General features: G+C 44.5%; 1 protein-coding gene across 1 annotated transcript in view; it reads left to right on the top strand.

Annotated features, from left to right (window-relative positions):
- Nucleotides 1–21,574, top strand: part of LOC143826517 (uncharacterized) — an 89,026-nt gene that overhangs the window by 15,565 nt on the left and 51,887 nt on the right. Inside the window, exon 8 of the mRNA XM_077315352.1 lies at nucleotides 13,208–13,256. Coding sequence (XP_077171467.1) covers nucleotides 13,208–13,256 — 49 coding nt within the window. The remainder of the gene's footprint in view (nucleotides 1–13,207; nucleotides 13,257–21,574) is intronic.

The raw sequence follows: 21,574 nt of genomic DNA, 5'->3' as shown, positions 1-21,574 counted from the left end.
TGACCCTCAAGTATTTCTTCTGGGACTCCAGGCTTTGAGGACTCCCATTCATCTTCACCTCCCACATAGTTCTTGTATGGGAAGACATCACTGTGTAACCAGTGCAACAGCAATGTACTTTATAGCTTTATAAAACAAGTCCATGTTCTGGAAGAAAGGTCACCTCAGTCACAAGCAATATTAGACTTTACATGCACTGAACAATCTCTGTCTCTCCATCTCTATATTCTTCAATATAGACTCCATTTTCATCCTGGCTCCCATAATAGTAGTTATTGATAGGGTTTGTATCAGTGTGGAAACTACGGGGGGGCACAGTGATTTCCAGGCGTACAGATACTAAGAGCAAAGTTCAGACCATCCATGACATGCGGATTGGAAGTCAACAAGCTAGAGAAAGCCAAGACAAGGGACACTACACCCAGTCCGCTATGACCCGGTTTCCATGACCCGTTTGGAAAGCCGTAAGTTGTTGACTATCAAAGTGATATTCACAGCCTTTCTCTGATGGACATGTTGACTGACAAAAACCTCACACTCTGAAAGTTCAGACCATCCATGACATGCGGATTGGAAGTCAACAAGCTAGAGAAAGCCAAGACAAGGGACACTACACCCAGTCCGCTATGACCCGGTTTCCATGACCCGTTTGGAAAGCCGTAAGTTGTTGACTATCAAAGTGATATTCACAGCCTTTCTCTGATGGACATGTTGACTGACAAAAACCTCACACTCTGAAAGTTTGGGCCATCCATGGCATGTGGATTGGGAGTCAACAAGCTAGAGGAAGCCAAAATTGTGAGCAGAACCTTCAAAACTCCCCACCCCCCAAGTTTGTTTTTCATTCCATGCTCAAAATTATCATCATCCCAGCCTCAAGGGCTTCAAGATACTGAAAGAGAAAGCTGTCTCGACTCACCCTTCACAGCGAAGGTCAAGTAGATGACTCTCAAGGACGGTAGCAGCCCCTCTTTGACTGGAAAAAATGATAAACCTTTCTTCTGTCTCTCAGTGATGGACACACACACACATCCCAATTCTTCAGTAATGGATCCACAGATGAATGATGAGCCTTCAAGGTCATAGTCACAGCCCATGAAAATCCTGTGGAGTCATGGAATCATGGAGAGCACAGGTAGTCAACCTGTGGTCCTCCAGATGTTCATGGACTACAATTCCCATGAGCCCCTATCAGCATTTGCTGGCATGGGAATTGGAGTCCATGAACATCTGGAGGACCACAGGTTGACTACCCCTGATGGAGAGGGTTACCAAGGCAAGAGATGAGTAGACTAGTCTTCCTTGGTGGTCTTCTCCCAAGAACTAGCCATGTTGACCCTGCTTCCAAGCTGCAATGAACTTAGGCAATTTGGGCTGCTCATCTATAAGTATCTAACTACCTAAACATGCACACAATATATGATTCCTTCTGCTTGCTGAATCAACCCAGCTCTTTCCTCTTTTTCACAGGTCTTCCTCTTCAAACATCTTGCACCTGTCCTGAATGTCATAAAAATCTCAAGATAAGCAACACCAGCCCGCTATCCAGGATCCTTTAGAAGACCATGCTGGTGGATTTTTAAAAAGCATCTCACGGCTGTCTCAGAGCATTCCAAATCAATCTTCCATAGGAAGCCGGCTCTATTTCGGTTTCCTCCAACAGTTTGAGCCCAAGGATGTTGGTTGCACAGATGAGATGAGAAGATAAAAATAAAGAAAGGGATGGGGGATGGGTGTGGGGCAGTGGGAGGAGGACTTTCCCCTGTAGTTTCTAAGAAGCAAGCTGAACCAAGCATGAAAGATGGAAACTGGAAATGATCCCCAGAGAGATTGCACTTCCTGGTGTCTTTTGCCTCCGTGCTGCAGACCCAGAAAGTTAGTCCACCAAGAGAAGGTTATGAACTGACTGGAGCTATGGGACAGCCACCTCTTGCATTACTTTATTTCAGACATTTTTGCTCACTTCTAAGTTACTGGTTTTCAATCACAATCAAGCAATCTGGCTAACCTTGAACTTTTATCACGCACTGACCATACTCTTCTCAATTTATTTTTCCAGCTCTAAGGTTGGATCCAGTCAGCTATGTCTGGTTCTCCGCTTTTCCCATAGGCTTTTGCTCAGGAAGTTCCCAGGATCATCAGTAGAGCCTTTTTGAGTGATCAAAAGTGCCCCTTGGATCCAACCAGGACTGCCATTCCATCACCCCCAGCGGGAGCTTCCCTGCTGCCATTTTGCTGGCAGGTGGAGGGGAAATGATGGGAAACAGGGGGGGGGGGTTGTATTAGCTGTGTCCTGACTCTCTGACATCACTCCCCATGACCCCAGAAGTGATGCGAAGATATTGCCAGGGACATATTGGCATTTGGACAAAGCTTTATGGTTAAATCATAGAGTTCTTCTCAAATGCCAGAATGCCCACAATGTCCCCTAGTGAGGTGATGAGATCACATCCATCCACACAGGAAATGACATTAGTCAACAGCAACATCATTCTATCAACTGCTAGAGCCCCTGCTGTCAGTAATTTCCCCTAAATTGCCAGGCCAGTATACTGGTAAAGAGTAGCAGCCTCTAATCTGGAGAGCTGGGTTTGATTCTCCACTCTTCCACATGCAGCCATGGTTCCGGCACAGCTGCTATCATAGAGTAGTTCTCCCACCTACCTCACAGGGTGTTGTGGGGAGAGGAAGGAAAGGTGATTGTAAACTGCTTTGCGATTACTTTGGGTAGCAAAAATCAGAGTAGAAAAACTTTAATGTGAAAAAGTGGGGTATAAAATCTTTAATGTGAAAATGTTTCACTCCGTTATTATAAATGGTGTAGCCCCTGAGGAAGGACAACATACAAACTGGATAAATAAATAAATAAATAAATGCTTTGTTGTCTTCTTCTTGCTGAGCAATCCCAGATCCAACCCATAAAATCTAGAAAAATCCCCCTTTTCAAACCATGTAAGATTTTTCAGGGCGCTAAATTCTTGTTCCTGGATCCAGTGCCCACCTCCACGTATGCTGTAAACTGGAGCAACAACACGGAACCATATGCAGGAACAATTTTCTTAGATCTAAATAACGCGTCGCCGATGGCAAAAGCCATCAAAAAGGATTGCGTGATTCCGGATATTCTCCCGCAATGTCTCCGAGATGTTTCTCTGCCTCCTGTGCTCATGAAGGTTTTACTACTAGAAGAAACCACTGTGAAGATATAGCAACCACAGTGTTACGACTCAGCACAAAAACTGCTTCTTTAGGCGAGTCAAGACAAATTGGGTGTCCTCAAATTGTCATTGGTGGATACGTTTTCTGTGTGGCAGACCAAATCCTGCCACATCAACAGCATAAAAAGAATATCCTGCAGGGGGCATTGGAGGAGATGTGTATTTAGCATAGGAACTTTCTGGAATTTTTCAAATGCTCTCCTCCAGAATCTTGATTGGCTCTTTGGAGACTTCCTGTTCCTCTGAGCACACTTCCTCCCTGGTTGCCTCCAGAACAGGCTGAATGAAGACAACAGAACAGTTAGACAGTTAGTTAGGCCTGTCTCTCTCCTCTCTACAAAGTTTGTTTCTCTTCTAAATAAAACTATTTTACTCTTGTCAAGCAGCTTCGTTCGTCAATTCTCTGTGCATGTTTAAACTCCATCAGCAACTTGAAGCCTTCTGGGTGCTCTTGTTCTTCCCCCCCCCCCAAACTCTGGCTAAGCCCCCACATCTCCAGGAATTTCTCAACTCAAGAGCTAGCAATCCTAAATCATGTTCAGAGAGGGGCATGTCCAAATCTAGCTCTAGGACTTTAATTTCATATCAGCCTCCAGGTCTGCTTTGTGGTCATGTTTAATTCATCCATTTCTTTAATGAGCTAAAAGAGTTGGCCAGATGTTTCCTAGGGATGATGAGAGTTAGCCAAGCTGTTCCCTCCCTGATTGGTCTATTACTCATAGTGGTGTTTCTCAGAGAAGAGTTGGTTTTTATACCCAGCTTTTCACTCCCTGAAGGAGTCTCAAGATGGCTGACAATCGCCATCCCATCCTCTCCACCCCCCCAGGCACCTTGTGAGGTAGATGAGGCTGAGAGAGCTTTGACAGAACTGCTCTGTGAGAACAGCTCTATCAGTGGGACCTGGGGATCCCCTGGAATGACATCTCCTCTTCTGACAACAGTTGAGTTCCCCTGGCAAAAATGGCCACTTACAGTAGGTGGGCTGTATTTATTGTTTATTTATTTATTGTTCATATTTCTAGGCTGGCCTTCCCCAAGGAACATGTCGCATGACCTTCCATCCCCAATTCCCGTGGGTTCTACCCCAAAACTCTCCAGATTTTTGCCATCACAGAGTTAGCAATCCTATCAGGCTCCTTGCATTAGCCTGCCATGGCAAATTCTGCACATGGGCCCATATTTCCAAGAGGAAAGCAAGAACTTCCAGGCGGAATTCTCGCCCTGCTTTTTCATATGATCTTGGCATCCCCTGAAGTTTCTGTTGGGCTCTACACAGGGGTGGCCAAAATGTGGCTCTCCAGATGCCCATGAGCTACAGTTCCCATGAACCCCTGCCAGAATGCAGAGCTCTGACAATCCACCCCCTGGGCTGGCAGGGGCTCATAGGAATTGTAGCTCATGAACATCTGGAGAGCCACATTTTGACCACCCCTGCATAGAGCCCAACAGAAACCTCAGGGGATGCCAAGATCATAGTTTCATGGGAGCTGACTGGGGAAAACCACGGATAAGCCATCCTACAAATACTTGGTAGTTCAGCACTGGGGAAAAAGCCTCAAAGAGCAGCCCATAACTGGAAATCATGCCTGATGGTCACCACACTATATAAACGGACACTGTAATGTCATGGAATGTACCATGCTGGCCCAAGCTGTTCCAGACACCCTCACAGATGTGCACACAGCAAGGACCTCAACACCCATTTGGGGCTGGCTCCCAGCAGCTTCCACAAGTCGTGAGGAAATGCGGTTTTTGTCAGACTTTCATTCATCGTGTATGGGGGCAGCACAGTGATACAACCCCATACAAAAAATAAGCCTTTGGAGTCAAAGTTCAGGAAATGGTCAGATTCGCTCCGTCAGCTGCAAACGAACCGCATTTAAGAAGCCCCAACACAAAATGGAGAAGCACTGTTGTAGCTTGGTCTTGTGCATTTGCTGGCAGGGGCTTCTGGGAATTGTAGTCCATGGACATCTGGAGGGCCGCAGTTTGACTACCCCTGGTCTTGTGGTTAAGAGCAGCGGCTTCTAGTCCAGAGCACCAGGTTGGAATCCCCGCTCTTCCACATGCAGCCAGCTGGGTGACCTTGGGCTAGTCACAGTCCTGTTAGAACCGTTCTTGCAGAGCAGTCCTTTCAGAGAAGAGGAAGAGGAAGGGCCATTCTTTGTACCCCGGTTTGTATCTGCTCTCCAGACCCAATTGTGTATCTTTTTATCCCAATATTTTCATCAGGATAAAGAACACTTCAGTTAGGAATATAAAAACATACTGAAAGCTTTCCTGAATTAGACCATCTTGTTTCCCACAGTGGACAACTCTACGCTTCTAGGAAACCCCTTAAGCAATGTAGCCCTCTCATGATGATGCCCTCCACTAAACTGGTCTTCAGAGGTATACTTGGAAGATGAAGGTTTCAGGTAAGTATCGTCACCAATGGCCACTGAGAAACTGAGGAAATGCCATCAAGTTACCCCTTAAGACAGTGGTTCTCAACCTTCTTAATGCCACGACCTTTCAATACAGTTCCTCATGTTGTGGTGACCCCCAACCATAAAATTAGGCAAGGGTTTTTTCTCAGAAATTAAACCTAAAATGACCAATGGTGTGAAGATCCATTGTTCATAATTGTATATAATAAATTGTATATAAATTGGCAGGAGCCTTCAGGAGGGGCAGCAACACCCAAGCTGCTTGCCCTGCCATGACTCCTGTGAAAGGGTCGTTCGATCCTCAAAGGGGTCCTGACCCCCAGGCCGAGTACCACTGCCTTAAGACAAGCCTGCAGGGTTTTCAAGACAAGAGGTTGTTGGCCATTCTCCTTCCAAGGTGCACCAGTTCTTGACGACCACCCACCTTGCTTAGCTTCCAAGATCTGGTTGACATCAGGATAGCCTGGGCCGCCCAGGTCAGGGTGCGAATTTGGCTAGTCCTCTTTAAGTTAATCTAAGCTAGTAGCTATCAATGACACATCCCGTGTCAGTTAGTTCCATCTCTGCAACCCAAGGCCTCTTCATACAACACGCTTGGGTAATGGTCATTTAGATGCAACGCGGCATAGGCCCTGTTTTTGATGAAGAGGTTTATTCAAAACCTACAATGTGCTACTGGGATGCCCTCTATCACTGGGGCCAAGGGGCGACAGTGACTGTGACCACAGGTAAGTCCCGGCAATGTTTCCTAATATTTAGAAATCGCATATTGGGATGTTTTCCCCGTTCCAAGCAGATAACTGTGGGAGAAGTCAGTTTGGCGAACCCAAAAGAGGCTGCTTGCGTCTTCTGTATAGCTGGGGAAGTTAACTAAATGGAATATGGGGGAGCCTTAGAGGAATGGGGACAGCTCACTTGTAGGTTGCAGTAAAGGTTGGGCTTGGACTGAGAGACGCACTACTGTGCTATGGGGATTTCTACTACTGGGGAAAAGGAACCGTGGTGACCGTAACCTCAGGTAAGCGATTCCCAGTTTTTAACACATTCTTTTTAATTCCATACTCTGCGTCTGTTTTAAGGACCTTATAAAATTCAGAGAAATTGAGTCAGTCCTCAGTTGCTACCTGATACAGGCTGAAATTCTCAAAACGAGGGTGGCTTCGCAAAATCCAGGACAGGGCTACTGTACTTTTGATAGGTGAGGCCATTTAGCCAAAATTCTCTCTTCCACAAAACTGTTCAGTTTACAGAAGAGCTCAGCCCTGGATTACTTCTGGCTATCCCTAGATCTAGGTCACGGCTGGGTGACTTCAAGTAGAACTTAAGGCTGCACGCCTTGGGACGTTTACCAGGAGTCAGCCTCAATGAATAAGACGGGAATGGCGTCTCGGTAAACACGCTTAATATTGAACCCTACTTGAGAGGAAGCTCCTCACGATCGAGTTGGCAAATGGAGCTTCCATGTGATATCTTCTCCTTGCAAGAAGATTACATTTCAGATAGCTTAAAACTGAAGGGGATTAATTAAAGTGGTACAATCATCAGTGACTGCTTGATAAATGGACTCTTGACATAGCTCAAAGAACGGGGTGTTTGTTTGTTTTTTGACCTATTTGGACGGTAGATCCATAAGGTCGTTTTAATTAGGATTTTGCATGGCTATCAGAAGGAAGTCATGCATTGTGCTATCTACAGTACTGGGGGAAAGGGACCCTCGTAACAGTCACATCAGGTAAAGTACTCTATTTTCCTTCTTTGAGGTTATTGAAATCTTTCCTTAAACCCAATTTCTTGAGGACAGGTGGGGGAAAAACCCGCACCTTAATTGCAGTCTGTCCTAACAGCTGACTCTTAATCTGCTGCCCTCCTCAATACTAACTTCAGGAGGGCAGCCCCAAAAAACGTGGACTTAGCTTCTTTCCTGAGAATAAACAGCAACAAATACGTTTTCGTGGATCAAATTCCATTGGCCAAAAAGATTATGAGTCTTCCTTAGACAGAGACCTGAGCAAACATTACATCAAAGATGTCATTGAGTCTGTTTTGGAGACTTAAGAGTCAGCCTAAGTAACTGACAGTTCCAATTCCGTATGCACGGGGGACAGTTTTCGTGTCTCCCTCTCTATGGGGATGACGTTCCTCTATGAAGTCAAACTCCAGACAACAAAGTATTTGTAGAGTTCCAATTAGGGCGGATACAACTGTGCTACTACGGCTATGCTTGGGATTATTGGGGCTCAGGCACCTCGGTCACAGTGACTTCAGGTAAGCATTTCTTCCCTTCTGTTTCTCTTACAACAATTGGAGGAGGAGGAGAGGGTTTCCATGGAGAAATCACTAGGAACCTTCCCCTGCTTTTCTATTGTGGTTTATTTGTGCCTCCCTCATTGGTTTCTTTAGTTCACCCATTTGTCCGGCCTGCTCTGAATGACGACTCCAATTGATTTTAGCAATTGTATTGGACAAGGAATATTGATCTGTAACTTTGGGACGCTTTCTAGTGCCTTGGGAAAGTCCTAGGGACCCCTTGATCTGAACAGGGCCTCAAATCGACTCCAGGGATCACAGCAGTAGTGGGTAACTTTGGGCAGAATCAATTGGAAGGAGATTTGCTGTGTTACTGGCCAGCGTCTGATTGCTGGTTGTTGTCACATCAGGCAAATATCTAAATCGCAACCGAATCCTCATTTCTGATGTCCATTCTGCAGTGGTTGGGTGTGGGAGGTGGATTCTTGGTTAGGTATTTGAAATGAGCAGCTTGGTTATTAAGTGACTGTGTTATGGCTGGGATGCATTCGATTACTGGGGACAAGGGACCATGGTCACCGTCACCTCAGGTAAACATCTCATCCTCCCTTGAGTTCTTATTTCTAGCACAAAATGTACCCTTCTTGACTTTCTTGGGTTGGGTTCTCCCACGACTATCTGAACTGAGGAGCTTAGAAATTAGGTGACTGTGTTACAGCTGGGAAACTTTCAAGTACTGGGGACAGGGGACCATGGTCACCGTCACCTCAGGTAAATATCTCATCCTCCATCTAGTTCTTATTTCTAGCATAAAATGTACCCTTCTCGACTGTCTCCCATGACTATTTGAACTGAGGGGCTTAGAAATTAGGTGACTGTGTTACAGCTGGGCAGCTTTCGAGTACTGGGGACAAGGCACCTTGGTCACCGTCACCTCAGGTAAATGTCCAGTCCTTATTTCCACCACAGATGTACAGCTCTTGACGTTCTTGGGTTGGGTTCTTCCTTGAGTATTTGAACAGAGCCATTTCGGCCAGGTGTGACTGTGTTACTACGGGGATGCTTTTGGTTACTGGGGCCAAGGCACCCTCGTCACTGTCACATCAGGTAAGACCTGTCTGCCCTTTGATCCCAGTGATATTAGTACAAATTATAAAGGACATTTTCTGAAGAGGGGTTTTATGGGTTTACCATCTGGGGTATTTTCCTTCCAATTGGCAGTCACAACACTGAAACGTGAGCCTTTGCTTTAAAACTGGCCCTGTAAAGTTGCCAAATGGTGGTCATTCTTTTCAAATGTAAAGTTTGAGGTGTAAAAAATCTGTTCCCGGTCTTTTTTCCCCCTATGTTGTCGGTGTCGTTCAGCTCCACTGGAACAATAGACACACTGAGATAGGACAAATTGGATTAAACCTTATTTTTAAATCTGTATTTTCCATAAGAGAGATAACACCGTTAGAATCTGTATGGCAAAGAACCTCTAAGGTAGTTTACAGATAGACTGTGGTAAAATATACAGGTGTTTCCTTTTAAAGTAAAGGAACGGAGGGGGGGGGACAAAGTTTGCAGTCAAAGACTCTGTCCATTAAATCAGTGAAGCCAATAGAAAAGTGTTTGCTATAGCCCGAAAACTTGATCCTACCCTGTTTTGACTTTTTACGGCTTGAGTTCGAAACCTCCTGTAATGGAGTACAGAGCTTTTTGTGCAAAGGCAATCTGGAATTATTCCAGTGTGCTATCCGTTTGATTTCTGGGGTCCAGGAACCTCAGTGACTGTGACATCAGGTAAGGATTCTTTCTAATCTAATTCATTTAATCTTGGCCCACTTTGGCTTCATCACAAACTGTTTGAAATATAATTGTTGGGGCTGCTTTGGGAGGAGCTGTGTGAAGTCTGCTTCCAATGTCCCTTTGTACAGAACCATACCAAGGATGACCCGTCCGTGGGAGAACACGTTCAAAGTTATTGGCACAATGTTTAAGGTGGGATTTTCCGCCGAACGTTTATCTCGCCAACGAAACTGGCGAAACCCACTCTGAAGTAGCACTTGAGGGTCTATAAAGGGATATTGGAAAACTGAAAAACGCAAAGTAATAGGGACAAAAAGTGGATTAGAAAGAGGGCAGTGTTGTGCCATTTATTACAGCAAAAAAAAAAAGAATGAAAACGTTTTCAAGATTTCTGCACAGGGGAGAAATTTCATCTTTTCTAAATGAGTTTGGTTCGGGCCGGGAAATCTAGAAAGAGATCAGAGAGATGGTTTTGGAACCAGACTGTAGGGAATTAATTTCTTCGCCGGAGCAATACTATGTGTCCAAAATGTCTAAGCAGCACAGAGGTTTTGTGCCAGATTCCTAGTTAGAAGCATCTCTGTGCAACTGGTACTTCGACTATTGGGGGAAAGGCACCCCGGTGACCGTCTCACCAGGTAATTATTTTTATTCTTCAAATGCTGTTTGTTGCAGATTAACCTAGCATGTATGATTTTTTTTTTTAATTCCTTGTTCCATAATTCGGAAAGTGGGTCTTCTATAGTCCCTTTCTACAATCTTGAGGGTTAGAAAAATCAAGAGCCTGTGGGTAGATTTCCTGTGTTTTAGGGATAACGCCACTTTTCAAAGGATAGCAACTCATTCTGGGGGGTCCTAACTCTGCCATTCACAACTAGTTTGAATTAGAGAAGTCCTATTAACACCAACAGGGCCGTACCAAGCTGAGCTGAGGATCATTATTTAACTTGCCCAGGACCTTTGAATTTTAATGAAGCAAATCACAAAGAAACAGTGAATCAAATATGTCATGGGGGTTCTTTCAAAGCTGGAAATATCGGGCCCAAGTCTAAAGACTCTGACTTATGAATAAGTCCTCTGAAAGCTGCCCTTACCTGTGGTTTTAATTCCAGCCATAGAACACAGGCATTTATTTCTTGCCAAAAACTGCCCAATTCCCTACAAAAGTAACCAGGCAGTTTTTTGCATGATAGTGAAAAGAGAATCAACCATTGTGATTACTGGGCATTCGACTACTGGGGTCAAGGCACCTCAGTGACCGTCACATCAGGTAAAAAAAAAATGCATATTTCATTAGTTAGACTGTAAAAGGTTTGCTTGAAACAGTATTTTTTTTATTCAAAAGTCCAGTTTGCTGGGTGGGGTGGATTCTGCTGTTCTTTTCTGGACTCTTGCAGCCCTCTTTTAGTCTCCAGAAGAGTAGACTTGTAAATGTGACATAACAAAATTAAAAAGAGCTTTGTGGCATCTCGAAGACTAACAGATTTCTTATGGCAGGTTCCATGGAACCTGCCTGCTAATAAATCTGTTAGTGGTTAAGCTGCTGCCATAAATATTTTTGTAATATTTACTTTTTTAAGTGCCCAAAGTATCTGATCTCAGACTTTATGAGTTCAAAAACTCAAGGGAATAATGGCTTAAGATTACTCAGTAGAAGGGTATTAATCATTGTTGCTGCATAATTTACTTTAATGACTGGGGGCAAGGAACCCAAGTTTTGGTCTCAGCAGTTTAAAAAAAAATCCTTATATCAGTGATATCTGGTTGTACTATCACATTGGGCTAGATCCATTAATAAAATAGGATTTTGTACACCAGTCAATAAACAAATGAGTGTTGTGCTACAACTACTTTGAGTACTGGGGACAAGGGACGCTGGTCACCATCACAACAGGTAAAAAATACTTCTCCTTTAAAGAACCAGAAACAGTAGCTACTCCTACGTAGGATTTTGTACAGATTGTAGTAGATAACTAAGTAGTGTGCTACTTGGACTACTGGGGATCAGGGACCTTCGTCACAGTCACAGCAGGTAAAAAACCTTTTTGTGTGTGTGGTGGTTCAATGAACTAGACCCATTAACTAATTCTAAGTGGGATTTGTACACCTTATAGTAGACAATTGAGTAGTGTGCTACTACGGATACTTTGATGCCTGGGGACAAGGGACAGCCGTCACAGTCACGGCAGGTAAAAAAATATACCTCTCTTTTGCTGCACTGTAAATGTCCAGATGCATTAATTAGTTCTAGGTGAGATTTTGCATAGCTCTCAATTGTGCCTTGTGTAATGTGCAACTATTACTACTTCGGCTATTGGGGGAAAGGAACCTTTGTGACAGTCACAACAGGTAACCATTCTTAGGACTTATTTCAGCCTGTAGAATGTTGTCTTGAAATGTTTGTTCTTAACTCTTAGGTTTGACCCAAAATCTATGTCAGTAGAGTCATTGGCTTTGGATCACACCTGCGTAAAAATATTCACCCATTATGATTTCAGCCAAAATGGTTCGCAGATTGCGGATATAGTTTAAAAGCAGATAACACGAAAATGTCATAGACTTCACAGCTCTTGAACAATCAGTTTCCATATCTCAGTAAACTCTAACTTGAACAAAATTTATGTCTGTGCAGTGTAGACCACAAGACTGGGTATCTGAAGCCAATTTAAACTTCTTGAAATGAAGAGCCTATTGCACCTTGAATCTAAACTGAACCGGCTTTTAGAAATCATCCCACTTGTAGCCACATCCTTGCTAAAGATCCTCTGATTTTAAGTAAACTAACATAGAAGTAACTTTCCACTGGAATTACTTGGACTGACTGCTAAGCCAATTGGTTTGCAATTAGAATGCAAGAACAATCTTATTGTTTCAGTGTATGTATTGGAGAAATTTAGATTACTTCCCCGCTTCCCCAAAGTACATTCAACATCTGGAAATGTGCTTGGGGGACACACAACTGATAAATGAGGGAAATAATGCAGATAACGCAGATAGTCAAACGTATTTTAGTTGAGCTCATTTTCTTCAATTCTCTTAATATCGCCTGATTTCTGGCCTCGTGCTATAGAAATAAGCGTGTGGTTTCTTGTTCACACATCAGTGGCAGAGTAATCAATGTGATTACAATGCTCGCTTTGATTATTGGGGCCCAGGGACCCTGGTGACCGTCTCTTCAGGTAAACCTTTTCTTCTCTCTTTCCAATTTGTGTTTCTCGTTAATTCAGATATCCAGTTTGTTCAGCAAATTTCGCAGGTCTTCTTCACAGGTTTTATTTTAAAAAAAAGTTTTTTAAACAAGGTGGTTTTCTTAAGTGTCCCCTCCCCAAAATCCACATCATGTGTTAGACAAAGGCAATGTAATCTTTATTTTTTAAAAAAATTAAAAGGAGGAAAAACACTTGTTTCTCTGAGAGATAATTTAGAAGGCAGGGGACACCAGGCAGATATGATCTCCAGCGGACAAAGCACAGGAGACATTTTTAAGACACCCAAAATGGGAATTTAGACCATTGTGACAACTATGCTTTCGACTACTGGGGATCAGGGACGTTCGTGACAGTAACCAGTGGTAAGTTCAATCGCCTTGTTTGATTCTGCCTGCTGGGCATTGTAAAATTTCATGCCAGTTTTTTGTGTTTGCCGGGAGAGTTGTTGCTTTTTTTTAGGGGTCAGCAAATATATATGATAATTCCAACTGCCCCTCTTGGACAGCTTTTCTCAGTTGGTTCACTCCAGAATATCCACTGCCTTTATGAATCAGACTGGTCTCAACTAAAAATACAGTTTCATTAGTCTCACTTATGACTCAAAAAGATCAGTTGTGGATATTTTTCCCCCTTAATTTTTCCTTAATTTTTTATCTGTCCCAGCAATTGTTTCCACATAATGTTCTGATTGTCATAGACCTAAAAACCACCATTTGAGAGATAACTGGAGGCTTGGAGGGTTATGAAGGAAAGATATAGCCAACATTAAGATTTTGCACGTGGTGTTGAAAGGGTTTAGGCAATGTGATGACTTCTACAACTGGGGCAAAGGGACAATGGTCACCGTCACTTCAGGTACAATTTAAAATTCCTTTTAAGCCTGTTAGGGTCTAATGGAAAGTTTCCCTTATTTTTTTAATTTAAAAATTAAATTAAAATGTAATTATGGAAAAATTGGTCTTTCCCATTGCTACTTGGGGGGTCTTAAAGTTTCTTACTGGGACTCTAATCTAGACTCTAGTCTAAACTTTGAGGGTCAGCAGTGTTTCTCCATATAAATTAATTGGGTGGGATAGGTTTTTGTATTGGGTCCCTATGTACACATCCCAGCGTGACTGGTTTGACTACTGGGGACAAGGGACCTTCGTCACCGTTACAACAGGTAAAATGGAAAAAAAAGATTTTGGAATATGCTCAATGGGAACGACTTTCTTTATAATTATTGTTAGACCGATACAACTGTCCTTGGCTCCACTGGAATGCTCTTTAGGAGCTTCAGTAAGAACTAAATGTGCCCATCTAGCTCATAAACTAGAAACCTAGATAATTCTTAGTCTTTCTTTCAACTGGGAGCTGTTTTGTTTCTGTGGTTTTCCTGTTCCTTGAAAATATTGTCCTATTTGTTCTATAGATTTCATAAAAAGTCTACAAATGCATTTTTCCAGGATGAAAATACTTTGTCAGACTTCTTCTAAAATATGAGGGTGACCCAGAAAAGCATATTTGAAGGGAGTTAAGTAACTGGTGGAAAATGCATTTATTTTCTTTAAAATAGAAGGTGCTTTGAAATTTTAGAGATTAGGTACAGGATCACCAGCAATTATATTAGTGTGTACTACGGATTTCGCAACTGGGGCCAGGGGACCGTGGTGACTGTGACTTCAGGTAAATTACTATCCTTCTAATTCAAACTAATTTTGCACTGAGGAGATAAGATTTCTCTTTTGTAATTATAATGCTTTTGGAGAAGTTACCCAAAATGAAATACGGGATGGCTCCTTATTCTCTTCTTTAATGGACAAAGAGCTTCTAAACAAAATGGGAAAAACTTGCTAGTTCAGAAAATCTGCCAGGTCTTTCTCTATCTCTGTCCATAATGATTCTCCTTTATTCATTCTTTAATCCATTCATCCTCTGTATTGCCTCCACTCTACTAGACATTCATTTTCTCTTTCCGTTTATTTCTCTTAGTCTTTCGATCCATTTATTGGAATTCTTTCTGTCTACCTATCAGAGAAATTAGGCAGTCAAGGGGAAATGGCCCATGGACACCTAACAGATGGATAAACTAATTTCATGGGCACACTCTGACTTCATAAATTTAAATCTTCATCTGTCGGATGAAGTAGGTTCCTTCCTATAAAAGTTCATGCCAGAATCCATCTGTCAGTTTTTAATAATTGGTTTCTTCTTTTATCTCTCTTTCTTTTTGCAATGTTCTACTTTAAGATACGTCCAAGTGCTTAAGTTAATTTTCTAATAACTGCTGCCCTCACATTGGAGGGACACCTCCCCCCCCCCCAAAAAAAAGTTTGGACACTAACAAGTGCGATAGTTCTATGGGTAGCCTATGTAATTTTTAATTTTTTGTGGGAAGAGTTCTATAGTTCTGAAAGGAAAGGTTTCACTCTATTTTTCTTAGATGACAGTCAGTATTACCAGTTTAAAACCTTAGAAAGGGATTTTCAGGGATCTGGTTTGGATGGGCGAAAGGTATTCTGCATGCGCTCGTAGTATTCCTTTTATTTGTTCATCTGTTCAGGGGTGAATCATGGCCACTGAATCAAGGCCCCAGGAGTTTCTTGTCTTAAAATCAGCATTTGGGGAATGTGTCCCTTTACAAATCAATCAAACACAGGAAAGTCAATGGTACAGTTATGCCAATTAATTAGACATTAAAATCTGGAGTCAATGTGGCAATTAATCAAAGATTTTTAAAAGCAGTTTTTCTCAGTAAATCTAAAATGGAGTCTCTGAACTTGGGCCTCTCGGGGGAATTGAAAAAAGCAGGTGGCTTCAGAGTCATTTCTCGGTTTTGGTCTATTTTAAGATCATGAGTTCCTTTATGAAAAGCTAATGTGGTTTTGCATGGCTGAAAATAGCAGGAATGTTTCGAAAACAACAACATAACACCTGTCCTTTAAAAATCTTTGTTTTCCATCTTTTTTAAAAAAAATCCAAATTTATCATGTTTTTTTCTCTTAAAGAAAAAATCTGGTTCTTATGTTATAGTGATACATCAACCATTTCAACTAGAAAATTGTGCGTTTAGAGGGTAAGAAAAGTGGATTTGTTTCTCAAAGTATTTTTAACATTTTTTTCAGTATTGGGAATTACCAAGATAGCTATGATTCTTATATTACTTTATTTTGTGCATCTTAAATAACATTTATGAATATTTAGCATGAGATCCTACCCAGGGCAGTATTTAAGCAGGTAAAGTTTTTGTCTTTTATTATTTCTGTATTTTTCTGAAAGTAGAGGTAAGAAATTTGTGGAATTCAATGTTGTTTTATCGTTACTTTTCACAAAACAAGCCATTCTTAAACTTGAATTTAGGGGGTGGAATTTCTCCAAATGTTTTGCTTCACTTTCTTCATTCTTTGTGAAAGGGGTTAAAACCATTTTTATCTTTTAAAGTTATATATTTTAATTTAAACTTTTTTCAAGCATCCTTCTCTAGTATTATTGGATTTTACTTCATCAAGATCCGTAAGTGGAAAAAAATGATATTTTTTAATTATCAGAATTGATCTTTCATAGGAACAGAGTGTTTTGCAACTGGTTGAATAACCATTTAGTTTGTTTCGTTTTTCTTTTCTACATCCAGATCAATTTATTCAATGTTTAATTGCTGAATTGAATTAATTTTCATGATTATTTCATGAATTTGTGATGGCCATTATGAGGATTAATGATAGCGGTTGATTATTTAGCCATTCTTTCAGGGATAATAGTATTTTGACTGTCAGTGGCTTCTCTCAACACTCTCAGCAGCTATTATGTTGGGTTGAGGTCAACTCACTTTGCAAATGTTAGCAACAACCATGGGGGAATAGACCCCTAGACCTCTGGTTCTGAGCAATGAACGGTTGAGGTTGTTCCCTACTCAATGATAATATTTGGCCTTGCCCTAGCTAGTCTGAAAATCACTATCAAACAAGGAATACCTTGCAGGTCTTTTGTAGCACTAGCCAGAACACAGAGTGTCTCCAAAGCTAAGCAATGGGTGGTTTCTGTAGCACCCTCCTGAATACCAGTGTTGTGAATGATGGGAGATGCACTCGGCATCCCCCTAGCTATCATGAAGACCTATGGAGCAGGGAGCCAGGAAAGCCTTGCAGGACTTTTGCAGCGATAGCTGGGGCATAGAGAGCTACCATAATCTGTCTGAAAACCAGATCACTGCATCGGCAGCTTGGCTTGGTTCCCTGCTGACCGGTGGGATTCAGAAAAAAAGTATCTGGCAACCCTCTAGCTACCCTAAACCCATCACAGAGCAGGAAGCCAGGCGAGCTTTTCAGATCTTTTGCAGCAATAGCTAGAGCACAGGTAGGGACCACAATTTTTCTCAAGCCCAGGTGTGGGTGGCTCCCTACAGGGCTGTATTGTTGTGAATGATCAGAAATGCCCCCATAATCCCCCTAGCTAGCCTGAAAAACACTACGGTGGAGGGAGCTAGGCATGCCATACAGTCTTTTCCCAGTAATAGCTGGGAGTTACCGCACTCCCTCCATGTGCCCAGTGCTCCCTCCTGAAAGGTAGGCTACCCTACCCCTAGCCAGCCAGCCACCGCCAAGCAAAGAGCCAGGCATGCCGTTCAATTATTTTGCAGCAACAGCTGGTGCACAGAAGGGCCGCCGTCCCTCTGAAGCCCAGTGCTGAGCATGGAAAGATGGGGGGGGGCTCCTAGCAGAGTTCTAGGGCTGTGACTGATACAGCAAGCACCTGGCATTCCTGTAGGTAGGCACCATGAGACCAGGAGCCAGGCAACCATTGCAGAGCTTTTGCAGCAATAGCTAGACAACAAGGAGCTACCGCAATCCTTCTGAATCCCAGTGCTGAGCAGGGGAAGGGTTTGTCGGCTCTCTGTGCGGGAGAAAGCACCTGGCATCCCTGTAGCTAGTCCGCAGACCATTAAGGAGCAGGGGAGCCAGGCAAACCTTCCCAGTCTTTTGTGGGGACAGCCGAGCACAGGGAGTTCCCAGAGTCCCCCTGAAGCCCAGTGCTGAGCAGCAGCGGAATGTTTGGGTGGCTCCCAGTGTTGTTGGGCTGGGGAGGGTCAGGAAAGCCCCTGGTATCTCCCTAGCTAGCCTGAAGACATCTGTGGAGTGGAGTGGGGAGCTAGGGAAGCTTTGCCGATCTTTCACAGCTGTAGCCGGGACCCAGGGAGCTCCCGCAATCCCTCCAAAGCCCTGTGCTCCACGAAGGAAGGTTTGGACGCTTCCTTGCCAAACTGTAGCATTGTCAATGAAAGCTGAAGCACCCGGCAACCCCTAGCTAACCTGAAGCCCCTTGTGCAGCAGGGAGCCAGGCAAGCCGGCCAGCTCTTTTGCCGCAATAGCTGAGGCCCGGTGGGAGGCCGCAGTCCCTCCGAAGCCCGGTGCGGAGCTGGGGAAGGACTGGGTTGTTCCCTGCATGGTTGTATGATTGCAAGTGGTGGGGAAAGCACCTGGCCAGATGGCCACCATGGAGCAGGGAGCTGGGCTCACCCTTCCAGGTTTTTTGTGGCAATCGCTGGGGGTGGGGAGCTGTCCCACTTCACTTGGAGCCCAGTGCTCAGCGGACGCTGGTTTGGAGCGGGGGGTGCCTGTAGTGTTTTGAGGTTGTGAATGATCAGGAAAGCTCTCGGCAACCCTGTAGCTAGACTGCTTAGGATTAGGGGCTAAGCAAGCCTTCCAGATCTTTTGCAGCCACTGCTGGGTTTGGGGAGCTACCACAGTCCCCTCAGTACCACGTTCTGAGCAGCAGTGGGCTTGCTGGGCCACCTATGGTATTGTAGGGTTGTGAATGATCAGGAAGGCTCCTGGCATCTCCCCTAGCTAGCCCTGAAGGCCACCCCGAAGAACAGAGTTGGGAAGCCCTGCAGGTCTTTAGCAGCAATAGCCATGGCCTCCCCAAAGACGTCTGTAGGGTTGGGTGGATCTCAGCTGGATTGGTGAAGCATCGGGCATCCCCCCAACCATCCTGACGCTCACCAGGGAGCCAGGAAAGCCTCGCAGTTCTCTTGCAGCAATCGCTGGGCACTGGGAAGCAACCATGCCCTCCAAAGCCCACCGCTGAGCAGTAGAAGGCTAGAATCACGCTTTGCTGCATTATGGGGTTGGGAATGGGGGGGGGAGCAAAGCACTCAGCACCCCCCTAGCTACTCCGAAGACCGTTACAGAGGAAGGAGCTGGCAAACTCGGCAGGCCGTTGGCTGAAATAGCGGGTCGCAGGGGGGCTACAGCAGTCCCTAAGAAGCTGAGACCAACACCGTCGATGGCTCTGCTGACTCCCCGGGTCTTGAATGGCTGCTGAAGCCCCCGGCAACCCCGTAGCTAGGCTGAAGCTCACCCCAGAAGAGTGAGTTTGACAAGCCTTTCAAAGCATTTTCAGCAACAGCCGGGTGCAGGGGGGCTCCCGCAGTCCCTCCCAAGCCCAGCATCGGACAGGGGAAGGTTTGGGGGGTCTTCCGGCAGTGTTGTTGGGTTGTGAATGCTGAGAGATGCACCGGGCACCCCATTGCCTAGCTTGAATATTTGGGTGATTCCCTGATGAATGGTGGGACTGGGAACAATGGCCGAAGCCCCCAGCAGCCCCCTAGCTGCTCTGAAGCCTGCGATGGAGCGGGGAGCCAGGCGAACCTTCTTGCTCTTTTGTGGCAATAACCAGGCGCAGGGAGCGGCCGCAGTTTCTACAGTCTCCGGTGCTGAGCAGGGGTGGGTTTAACTGAGCTCTTGAGTGCATTTGTAGGGCTGTGGCTTCCCCTAGTTAGTTTGAAGACCGCTACGGAGCAGGGAACTGGGCATCCCCTGCAGGTATTTTACAGCATAAGCTGAGCATGGGGTGCTACTGTAGTCGGAGAAGCTTTGGGTGGCTCCCTGGAAAACTGGGCTGTTGTGGGTGAAGCAATTCCCTGGGTCCCCCCTTGCTCCCTTGCAGCCTGCCATAGAGCCAGGAAAGCCTTTTGAACTTTGGGCAGCGATCGCTGGGCGCGGGAAGGGATTGCAGTCTTTCCGAAGCCCAGTGCTCAGCAGGGGGAGGCTCAAGGGGGATCCCTGCCCGCTCGTAGGATTGCAAATGGTTTGGAAAGCACCTGATGTTCCCCTAGCTAGGCTGAAGAGCACTACAGAGTAGGGATCTAGGCAAGCCTGGCAGTTGATCCTATCAGGTCAACAAGTGAATACCCACTTTCAAGTCACATGAGAAACTTCCAAGAAATAAAAGTGTTCATTTCCATCTATATGTACTACGTCTCTCGGTTCTCACTTATACCCAGAAGTGAGCTTTGTTGGTCTGGACTCAAACTCAGTTCTAACATCTGCTTGTTAACATTTTGTGTGCTAATTTATGACTAAAAGCTCTTACCAGCCGCTTTAATCTGATCTCAGGTATAGCGGCCCAGTTACTTATGTATCTTGGCTCTAACTAGCTCTTCCTGGGAACTAACCCTCTCTCTCAGATGTTAATGAGAGATAATGTTTATTTCCATACTTTGGAAAGCTTCCCCAACTGAAGCTGTTTCCAAGCTGCTGTTGAAAGGCACCAGAAGACCAGGTCCTTCTAACCAGTTAACACAGGGGTAGTCAAACTGCGGCCCTCCAGATGTCCATGGACTACAATTCCCAGGAGCCCCCTGCCAGCATTCGCTGGCAGGGGGCTTGTGGGACTTGTAGTCCATGGACATCTGGAGGGCCGCAGTTTGACTACCCCTGAGTTAACACTAGGCTCTCCAGATGTCCATGGACTACAAGTCCCACAAGCCCCTGCCAACATGGCCATTTGGCAGGGGCTCGTGGGAATGGTCACTGTTTGGCCACTGTTTGGCTAGCATGATTAATTTCATTATATAGTGCTGTATGTACTCAAACATCTGTGGTTCTGCAGGGCAAGACGGTGCTTTTCCACCAGGTCTTTGGTTGAGGCCAGGGCACGGATGATCTAGGGCCCCTCCACACTTAATGACAGCTAAAATTCTTAATTGAAATGGCAGGCACCCCTGGATTCTCCCCTGAGGCGCTGGGTGGGAGGAGTTGGAGTTGGGGAGAGGCGATGGGATGTTTACTCTCACCATTGGGCTATCATCAGTTTTAATACTTGTAACCTTCATGTGGGATTTTATGCTTCTATGGTTGTGACCCGCCACAAGATAACAAGGGATTTTTTTTTCTAGGTACGTCGTCAAAAAAAGGAGGGGTTCACTTTACATTTCCATAAAAGTTACAGTTGTGTCAAATTATATTCTCTAGGCATTTATATAATATTTGGGGAGGGTCATCGTACACGCAGAAGCTTCTTCCCTTCAAATAGGTGGTCCTTGCGGTAGCCTTGCTAGTTCTACGAGGTGCAACGAAGACGTAGGACTGCCTTGTGGTGGTTGCTACATCCTGTATCAGCACTAAGTACCATTGTGAGGAGTGAAAATATCAGTGTTGGCATGGTATATCGGAATCTCTCCCTCCCTGGGCTCTACTTTGTATTTTTTGGTGGGGGAGGAGTGGGGAAGGATTTGGGGCTCGCTATTTTATCTTTGATTTTAGCCATGGGGGGTGCTTTAACTATAGCCCCCTTGAACCAAGAGGAAAGGTGAGATATATCTTTCCAAGACCATCGCAAGAAAGTAGAAAACAAAACAAAAAGCCCACCAGCTTCAAACTCTGCTTCCATGAGGTTCCTACAACTGGGCCCCTTCTCTTCC

The sequence above is a fragment of the Paroedura picta genome, chromosome 16, assembly GCF_049243985.1.
Source record: "Paroedura picta isolate Pp20150507F chromosome 16, Ppicta_v3.0, whole genome shotgun sequence".
NCBI lineage: Eukaryota > Metazoa > Chordata > Lepidosauria > Squamata > Gekkonidae > Paroedura > Paroedura picta.
The sequence above is the reverse complement of the archived record's forward strand: the minus strand, read 5'-3'. Positions and strand labels throughout refer to the sequence as shown.